Source organism: Trematomus bernacchii, unplaced genomic scaffold (assembly GCF_902827165.1).
Source record: "Trematomus bernacchii unplaced genomic scaffold, fTreBer1.1, whole genome shotgun sequence".
NCBI classification, from domain to species: domain Eukaryota; kingdom Metazoa; phylum Chordata; class Actinopteri; order Perciformes; family Nototheniidae; genus Trematomus; species Trematomus bernacchii.
The window spans coordinates 12,299,151-12,309,364 of NW_022988043.1; the positions used below are offsets into that span (position 1 = coordinate 12,299,151).

Genomic DNA, 10,214 nt, shown 5'->3' on the forward strand with positions numbered 1-10,214 from the left:
TTTCTACGGTCTTGGTCATGCTGACTCATAAGACTCAAATGACTCGTATGATCCGGATCTCTTCAATGACTGACTCAGAAGACCCTGAGTCCGTAAAATGATCCGGATTTGCCATCTCTAGTTAATATCAAATCTATCATAACAAACATTACCATGCTGTCATGAACGTGCGGTGCTGTTACGTGTACGCAAATTGACGTGCTTGATGTGAACGAGCATTTTGGGGGGCATGGTTAAAGTTGCGCATGCGCTATGAGCGCACATACGGGTACTTCTCAGGCATGCCGGGTCATCTGTGACGTTTCGCTCTCTCAAAAGTTGGGCCATTTTATCATCATGCGCGAATGAGCAACTCTCATAGGAATGAATGAGGCCCCGCCTCCCACGCTGTATCCAGTTCTTATTATGCATCCATGGGAGGACAGCACATTTTCCCGTCAAGTTAGTATTTTATAAATCGCAAACATTGCGTAGAAACTGGCGTACGCCATTTTTTGAGCGTATATCCCTTTATAAATGAAGCCCCTGGATTTCTACAACCAACGCATTGTCCCGCCCGAGTAGTGGGAGGCTGTGGAGCACGGACTTTCTCTGGACTGAATGCACGGCAAATAAACACTCACAAACGGACATCTCAGGAAACGGTGAAGTTGAAATGTTTAACCTGAGTCTGTTTGTATTAAGATATCCTGATATGGATCCACCGTGAGGTATTGTTACGGCTGCTGTCTTCCCGGTCCTGCTAACTGTGTTGTTGTGTTATATGTAAATGAGCTGTGCGGTTGCCCTGACGTCATTCGCTACCCATCTCCTGGTCCGCCCCCGAAGATTGTGATTGGAGCACGCCGGCCCGGCGCACTCCAATCGCAGCACACAGCCGGCGCACACCTGCTGGAGATGACGTTAAAGCCGTGACCGACGATCACTCTGGAGGCTCTGTTATGTGAACAGACGCCTCTCGTTGCATGCTCTAAATTCTGTTAACAGTGGTTAACTCGTGTGGTATTGATGTGATTAGATGTGTGTAGATATGTGTTTAGATTAGGATAGTATTACGTTGACTGTGGTCATTTAGGTTAGCTGTGTTTTCCCACAGCCTCCTTTTCGTTAGTCTGTACCACTTGGATAGTGAGGGTAGTTTTGTGGTTAGTTTGGTTGTTAGTGTATATTTGTTTGTACTTAATTAGGCTCCCATTTTAGAGTCCTCCCTTTGTTTGGGTGCTCAGTTAAACCCACGCCCTTGTGGCCTTTTTGTCACAGTCATTTCTTTTCAGGAGGCAACGCCACCTTCCCTTCAGTCTACCAAAAGCGTTTTCAACCACTACCCGTGCTCTGCAAATCTTCTTGTTGTATGTCACATGTTCTTCTGTTAGCCGTCCAGTGTCAGCGAAGGGTTTTATGAGCCAGTTTTGCAAGGGATAGGCATTGTTTGCAAGGGATAGGCATTGTCTCCCAGGATGTAATAGCCAGCATTCACCCCACCAATGTTCCTGGTGCAAGCTGGAAAGTAGTTGCCACGACTGGCCAACTCCCACAATGTGGACAGTCTCAAAACCCGAGCGTCATGCAAGCTCCCAGGCATTCCTGCAAACACATTCCAGAAATGTCCCTTACCATCAACAACTCCTTGAAGGATGATGGAGTGCCAGCCTTTACGGTTGAAATAGTCACAGTGGTATTCCTGTGGTGCCAAGATGGGTATGTGTGACCCAAGGGCGCCGGAAGCGGGGGGGCCAGGGGGCCATTGGCCCCCCCACTTTTGAGCCCTGCCCTAAATTTTCGCAGCGGCGGATGCCGCGGAACACTGTACAAATCCCATTTCAATAATTCCCCTCTACTCTAAAGTCGCATCTAAAACGCGATCTGATCTAGCTGTGTATATTTTGTTATTTGTTATTGTTATATTCAATCTCATTAGCTACAGGCATTTTTGAAGCTTGTAAAGGGAAGATGACAGCTCTCACTCGCCACTCTGCTCTTCCACAGCGCCGCTTCCCCTCCCTCTGCTGAAATTAAGAATGTAAGGCGTATAGTAATCATATATAACATGGCAGGGTCCGTTACAGTTTGTTTGTATCTGATTTCAAATAAACAAAGTCTTGGCTTTCAGAATATTAAACTTGTTTCGGCAAATTCCGATGATAAATACAACTTTGAAGCTTGTAGACATAATTACAAGCGGAGAACGGAGTAACGTAACGTCACAGCAGGCATAACAACAACCGGTGTTTCTCGTGAGTGTTTTCCCCGGGAAACAAACACAATACACACACAAACGCAAAAATACACACACACACACTCGCGGGCTTCCCTCAGACCAGTAATCCAAACGAAAATATCTTCCCTCCGTTACTACTTTGATCATTTGCTCCGCTTCCAGAGAAGAGGAAACTTTGAATGCCTTTTTCTCAAAATGATGACTCGGTGACAGTCATTATATAATGTGACATATTTTGCTTAATATGTGGAGTACAAAAACAATCCTGATATCATTAGAAAGCTAGGAATCTCCTCTTTCCAACAGTGTATACAACTCAAAATGTGTCTTCGGGTCAATGCGACTGATTTCGATGGAGCAGGTTTGCATTAGGTAAAATAAAGCAGGCAGACATAACAGGAAGAATATGTACATTTTAACCCAATCAAATAGGACATTGTCACACTATTCAAATGTATCCATGTAAATTACAACCAATAAAAAAGCTTAGATTTGTTTATTTGTTACGTTGTTTACTTTATTTGTTACGTTGTTCTGTGTGTGTCAGCCGTTAACCAGATAGAAAGAATATATACACTTGCAAACAAGTCAGAAGAACCAGCGCAGAAGAAAACTAAATACAGTCAATCTAAACTTACATTTAACAACTGGAAGGTCACATCCCTGACATTCACTTCTCCGGAGCCTGGACCTTCATCAATCATAGAAGAACCAGCGAAGCCAGATAAACCCAAAAGCAGCAGCTCTGCGGCCGCAGAGACTGTCAAAACCGCCGCCACCGCCGTCGTTGAACCGAAACAGGCTGGTTCCGACTGCATGGAGGTTTGTTGTCGGGACATTGAGGTGGGTAAAGCTGTACAGCTAACTGTCGAAAAAAAGGAGACCGCTAGATCGTCTGGGCAAAGAGAAAGGTACTTCAACGCAGAATGGTACAAAAACAGAGAGTGGTTAATTATTTGCAAAACCACTAAACGGGCCTTCTGTGAAATATGCAGATTTGCTGCTGTCAAACGGCTTGTAACTTTCTCAAAATGTGGAGATGATAGCTTTGTTAATACCGGAGTTAATAACTGGAAAAAGTGCCCAAGCCTCCATGAACAGTTGTCTCTGACTGTACGATGGTCAGCTGATTATGTTGTCCATGAAGACTTCATAGGAATGTATGACTGTCCTAAAACTGACGCAGAATCAATAACCCACTGATAAACTGCGATGTTAACAACCTCATGATAACCTCATATGTTTTTAACTTAGGATCATAGGCTACCTGTGTTTAGTCTAGAAAAAGGTAAATGTGTGCATTTTATTATAAAGTTGTGTATATTTACAGACTGTTACAAAAACTAAGAAGCTTATAAACATCAGGTTTAAAACTAAAAGAGCTTTACAAAAAAGTAACACAATTAAAGATGTTTGGAGTTTTATTTGAGTTATTAATTTACATTTTTTGTCAAAGAGATGATGATTTGAAACCGTTGTTACATACAGTTACGGCATTTCCTGTTTCTGCCGGAGAGAGGGGAGTTTGTCCCAAAGCTTGCCGCTGTCTCCCTCCATCTGACAGGAGGGAGCCTCATGTGTCACTCCCATGTCACTCCACGGAGTTCACTCCGTCACGGAGGGGGAGTGTGTAGGGCGTGGTTTGGGATTGGGCCATACACACGCACTTTTTTGGCCCCCCCCACTTCTAAAATGAATCCGGCGTGCCTGGTGTGACCCATCAATAGCACCTACACACTGAGGGAGCCCCCACCTGTTCTCAGTGTAGGCAGCCATTTCTGCAAATTTCTCCCGGTCTGGTGAACGAATTAGTTCCGGTACTAACAACGTCTCTGCAGCAGCACAGAAGTCTTGCACACACCGGCACACAGTTGTCTTGCTCACTCCGAAAAGATGTCCTATGCTTCTGTACTCTGAGCCGGTAGCAAGCTTCCACAGTGCGATGGCCACTCTCTTCTTAAAAGGTATACACACGCGGAATGGTGTGTCCTGTTTCTCCATCGCTGGCCGCAGTTTGTTGCACAGGTAGACGTAGGTTTCTTCAGACATCCTGAAGTTCTCCACCCACTGAGTGTGTGTGAAAGATGGAACAATCACATTCCACCACTCGGTAGCTCGGTCGAGCATCCAAACACATGGTCTAGGGCGGCGAAGTAACTTCTGAAATACACAAACAAAAGCATACATATTTTAATACGTAAAAGTGGTAGCTACAATTAATTAAATACTTGAAATTCTTTGGTCGTATGGGGAGCGTGAGCCTAAACACATTGCTAGTTAGCGAACGTTAGCTTACCAAGTAGCATTGTAGTCTCGAAGAAGTATTAGTAGTAGTAGTTAGAGTCCTCCTGTAGTCTCTGCGGGCTGCCAGAACTCTCGCGTCAGCTGCCTCTATACCTCGTCTTGCTACAAGTTGCCTCTTTCGAAACATCTCTTGCCTATTTCTTGTGATAAAGAACCACACAGCAAGCAACAAGCAAACGATCTTTTCAACATCCTCCATTGTTGTGTGTTGTGTCGCTTTGTCGCATTGAAGATGACGTCACGGCAGTTTTAAGCAGCGTCGCTCCGCCTACACTGCGTTACTATAGATACTGACCCGGTTCCTAAACTGTAATGGAAACGCGCCACAAAGTGAGCTGGTCCTAACGAGGCCGGGCGCGGCCAAAGGAGGCCGAGCGGGGCCGAGCGAGGCCGTGTAGTGGAAACGCGCCATTACAGGCTGCTTGCCTGCCATTTTGTTATCCTGCTATACAATAAAACTATTTATAATTATTACCAATTCAAACTGGTGTATGTCACTTTCCTCTACCCTAGAAGGGGACGTAACAGGTATGGATGGATGATGTTATCCAGCATGTGCATTAGCTTTCCTCTGTTGTTGTGTGACGTTTACTGTGGCCACTTCCGGTGTTAAAGGGGCACGGTCCGGGGGAAACAAACCTTGCTAGGAACCATTTCTGGTTTGTGCGGTTAACTTTGTATTGGCTACGAACCATTCATTTTTTGTTTCATTTCTGGTTTGTGCGGTTAACTTTAGATTGGCTACAAACAAAACTAGACTGTTTGCTCTACATGTCAGACCAATTGTAGAGATAGGAGCCCTGTCTGCTCAGGAACATTAGTTAGATTATAGGTTAATGTCATACGGAAGTGACATATTTTTTTGGAGTCCTGCTGCTAGTTCTCGTTTTAGGAACAAGCTTAGGAAAGGGAATGTGTGTTTGGCTCTCCTTTTTGAGAGCATTTTCTTTGGGGAAAATGTGGGTGTTAGGTCCTACTATATGTTTATTTTTGTTTTTTGATTTGTTGTTGTTCGTTTCTCCTGCTTTCCATTAAATAGGCCCCATACTACCAATTCATATACTTCTGGGTCATATTTTGATGATGGTTAATGTAACAGGAAATGGTGGAGCATGTCTAAGACTTGTCTCCTGGAATGTTAAGGGCATGAATGCCCCGGTTAAAAGAGGCAGAATTTGTTCCCACTTAAAACACCTTAAAACTGAAATTGCCTTTTTACAAGAAACTCATCTGACCACCAAGGACCACCATAGGTTAAAGGCATCATGGGTTGGCCAAACCTTTCATTCCAATTTTAGTAGTAGAGCAAGAGGCGCAGCTATTGTGATGCATACAAAAATACAGTTCAGCCCGACTAAGGTTATAGCGGATCCTCAAGGTCGCTTTGTGATAGTCTCTGGTTCCCTCAATAATGTCAATGTTGTTCTCGCCAATCTATATGCGCCCAACTGGGATGATGAAGCATTCATGGGAAAGGTGATATCATTAATACCCAACCTAAACTCCCACCATTTGATTTTGGGCGGTGATCTCAATTGTACAATGGACCCGCGTTTAGACAAATCTAGCCCAAAACGGGACTCCCCCTCTAAAATGGCTAAAGCCATCTCATTATTTATGAGTCAAACAGGATGTGTGGACCCATGGCGTTTTCTCTACCCCAAAGCGAAACAGTTTTCTTTCTACTCCTTGGTTCACAAAACATTCTCGAGAATTGACTATCTTTTTATCGATAACTATTTTCTTCCTGCTGTCAAAAGCATAGAATACTCACCCATAGTGATATCCGACCATGCCCCATTGCTACTTGACCTCTCATTCACACTGCTACAAAAGACACGTCCCCCCTGGAGACTGAACTGTACACTGTTAAACGATGATCGATTCTGTGAAACAATCTCTAAAGCTATTGATGATTTCCTTATAACCAATATGTCTGATGGGATATCACCATCTCTTTTGTGGGTGACGTTAAAAGCTGTGATCCGAGGAGAGACTATCTATTACTCTGCAAGGCAAAACAAAATGAAAAAGCAAAAACAGTTAGAACTTTTGGGCAGTATAGCAAAACTAGATAGCAAACTCTCAACATGTCCATCCCCTGAACTAGATAAAGAAAGGCAAAATCTTCAGATGGACTACAATTTACTTTCAACGCAAGAGACTGAGAAATTGCTTTTAAGATCGCGTGGATTTCAGTATGAACATGGGGAGAAGGCGGGTCGTCTCCTAGCGCACCAAATTAAGACCCAAGGCTTCAGTGAGTACTAACGGGATAAGTTCTCAATATTTTACACTAGGTAGAGGTACTCGCCAGGGTTGCCCTCTAAGCCCGTTACTATTCACCATGGCAATCGAACCCCTATCAATTGCGCTTAAATCTGCCAGCTTTACACAAGGAATTACCAGATATGGTTCTGAACACATACTCTCGTTATACGCTGATGATTTACTATTGTTCATTTCTAACCCTATATCTACCATTCCTCAGATAATAGATCTGTTAACCCGATTCGGAACCTTCTCAGGGTACAAGCTAAACTTTTCCAAGAGTGAGTGCTTCCCTGTAAATGACCTGGCCCTTCAGATCCCCGATAGACTCATCACCTTCAAGATGTCTAGGAGTAATTTTAAGTACTTAGGCGTGAATATAAGTGGAAAACTCTCAGACCTTTACAAAGACAACGTCCCACCACTAATTGACAAGCTCAAATATGATTTGGAAAGGTGGAATAATTTACATTTAACTATCGCTGGGAGGGTAAACTATCAAAATGAACGTTCTCCCTCGCTTCCTGTACCTCTTTCAATGTCTGCCAGTCTTCCTACCCAAATCACTTTTTCGTAAAATAGACACACTAATCTCCTCTTTTTTATGGCAAGGGAAGACTCCTAGAATTAGGAAAGAGCTTTTACAAAGGCACAGATCTACAGGAGGATTAGCGCTTCCAAACATAAGACACTACTATTGGGCAGCCAATATCCACAAAATAATTTTATGGACTAAGGAACCAACATTGAGTTCGTGTGAGCTTGAAGCCAAATCCTGTCCTAATACCTCACTTTTGGCTTTGCTTACATCTGCATTACCCAGCCGGCCAACTCAATATTCGAATAACCCGATTGTTATTTCCACCCTAAGAATATGGTCCCAATTTAGAAAGGCTCATGGACTTTATGGATCCTCTATTCATAGTCCCATTCGCAACAACCATCTCTTTCTGCCCCCTTACACTGATGGGGCCTTCTCTATGTGGCAGAGATTAGGTCTTATCAGAGTAAGGGACCTTTACATTAACAATATTTTCAGTATAGCTTTTGCCAACTCTCTGACCAATTTTGCCTCCCAAGCACTCATCTATTTAGCTACTTCCAGGTCCGTAACTGGGTTAAACTAAATAACCCTTCCTTCCCCAATATCCCTCCGGATTCAATAATTGACTCAATTCTGGACACTCTAACAACCGAAAAAGGTTTGATTTCAAGAATTTACAATTCCGTCTCTCGTCTCACAGAAACATCTCTTGGTAAAATCAAACAAGATTGGGAAGAAATATTGACTGTAAATGTAAACTCATTGTGCCTGCCTCAATAAAAAAAATGTAAAAAAACAAAACAATATCAAGACAACAACAAACAAGACTACAGAAATGCATTATGCATAAAATAGATTTTATAAAAATAAAAATAAAAAAACATTACGCCACCAACTTTTAAAAACTATAACATATTCTAACAATGTGTGCTTTGTGTATTTGTGATCTGTTGTTGGAGATCTAAAAAGAAATAGAAATAAAAAAAGTATTTCATTGTTTGTTACACACCAGAGGCCTGTACTACGAAGCTGGTTCAACCTAACCTGGATATGTTTGAGTTAGCCGGTTGGCCCAATCCAAAACATACGCGCTCTGGCTAAACTGTACTACGTCGCTGGTTATCAAGTGGATCGCTCAAGCCAGCCGTGTCCTATCTAGTTAGGTGCGCGTTCACATGAAAGGGGTGGTATTTGGAGCATTCGACCAATCTCAAACATGGACAAGCATACTGACAGCGCAGCGTCATACTTCCTGAATGAAAAGTGAACTTTAATATTAGTCAAATATGAAGAAGTTAAACTTTAAACATCCATGACTTAAACACTTTATCCAGGATAAAAGCCACATAGCTGCACCTGCAAGGTGAATACAGCTGGTAAAAGAAAAAGCGTTTGAATGCGTACATTAACAGGTTTATGATATCACTGCCCCGTTAAGACACGAGTGGATCTGACTTTAATTAAATTTGACTCGAGTGTTTCGTCAACTTAATGTGTTGCTTAAAATAATACTTCTGCATACAGTATGTGACACTGTAAGTGTTGCAAGGCCAGATACGGCTCAAGAAGCTGACTCAGATAAGGAAATAGACCTATATGATACATTATGATGTGATATGATATGAATGATAATGGGACACATCAACGTCTGCACTCACAGTGCAGCGGACTGTACTTAATGTTACTCTGATCCGGTTACTTATGTTGTGGCAGATATTTAAGTAAGCTTTCTTAACGCTAATGTTATAATAGTCAGATTGCTCTGAAGATGGGAGGTGATATTCTATTAATTTTCACGTTCACAGTCAGTTGATTTTTGCCGGCCGTCTTTCCTGCAACGGCAGTTTTTCTGCATTTCCTCTATCCTGTAATATGACTTGATAGCTTTAAACTCCGCACACGGAGCTCTGATTGGTCAGCAGGCGGTGCTTTCACTGAGTTGATCTCTTAGCCTGCAACCTAACCTCCTCCCGAGGAGGTTAGCCGCTCAGCATAAGTTACCATGGAGATCTAGCCCGCTAAAAAGAGAACCAGCGTCGTAAGACCGGAAAGCCCGAGTTTTCCCTGAAGTCAGCCGGCTAAGCGAAAATCCAGCTTCGTAGTACAGGCCTCTGTTCTGTGCAGCTTTATCTGAGGCTTCAAGACGGTATCCAATAATCTGCGCTGATGACAAATCTCCTCCTCGTATGCTGATAAAGCTTGAGCAAAAACTCCAAATATTTCATCGGCAGCTGCAGCTAGTCGCTCGTTGATAACACTTCTCAGTTTCTCAACTGCAGCCATTTCTACTGTGTGAAATATATGGATGTATGAAGAGACAAAATAAGCCAAACCAACTTTTATTTTTCTCGTTGGCATGAACTACACAACTTCCGGTGGAATGCTCTTCTTCGTCGGTTTAGGGAGGCGTTCTGCACTGATAAAGTTACATTACCGCCACCTACTGGATTGACATTCAAAAATACATTGTCCCAATCTCCAACTAATAACTAATAAGGGAAACAATAACATAAACAACATGTTCCCCAACACTTGTTCAGTGAGTTGCATGAATCACCTTTGTTTGACTTTTGGGTGAACCTTTTCTCACAAGTGTCACATTTGCATTTATTCCTACAATAAACAGTATTTCATTTTATTTGACTGTATATTTAATTTAACATTCTGTTCTTGTATATCTTATTCTATTTACATGTATATAGACTCCTAAATGTACTTAGTCAATTACAACACCCTCTGCATTATTTAGTTTATTGTATTTATTTATTGTTCCGACATGTATAGATTACTTGATCGGCATTACTTGCACATTGGTCTTGCAACATAAACTACTTCTACTCTATTCTACTGTTTCGTCTTGCACTATTTGTATTTATT

General features: G+C 42.4%; 2 protein-coding genes across 3 annotated transcripts in view; both read right to left on the bottom strand.

Moving 5' to 3' along the window:
* LOC117472689 (gastrula zinc finger protein XlCGF57.1-like) overlaps positions 1-10,214 on the bottom strand; it is a 76,319-nt gene that overhangs the window by 8,497 nt on the left and 57,608 nt on the right. The window lies entirely within an intron of this gene.
* Positions 1,288-4,337, bottom strand: LOC117472698 (protein ANTAGONIST OF LIKE HETEROCHROMATIN PROTEIN 1-like). 2 transcript variants are annotated; one of them, XM_034118034.1, is made up of 2 exons: positions 3,936-4,337; positions 1,288-1,709 (listed from the first exon to the last, which is right to left on the bottom strand). In XM_034118034.1, exons 1-2 carry the CDS (start codon positions 4,265-4,267, stop codon positions 1,397-1,399), a joined length of 645 nt encoding a protein of 214 aa, XP_033973925.1. In that variant the 5' UTR covers positions 4,268-4,337; the 3' UTR covers positions 1,288-1,396. The 2 variants fall into 2 exon arrangements, with proteins under 2 accessions (XP_033973925.1, XP_033973926.1); XM_034118035.1 differs by having other exon boundaries at positions 1,288-1,702; positions 3,929-4,337.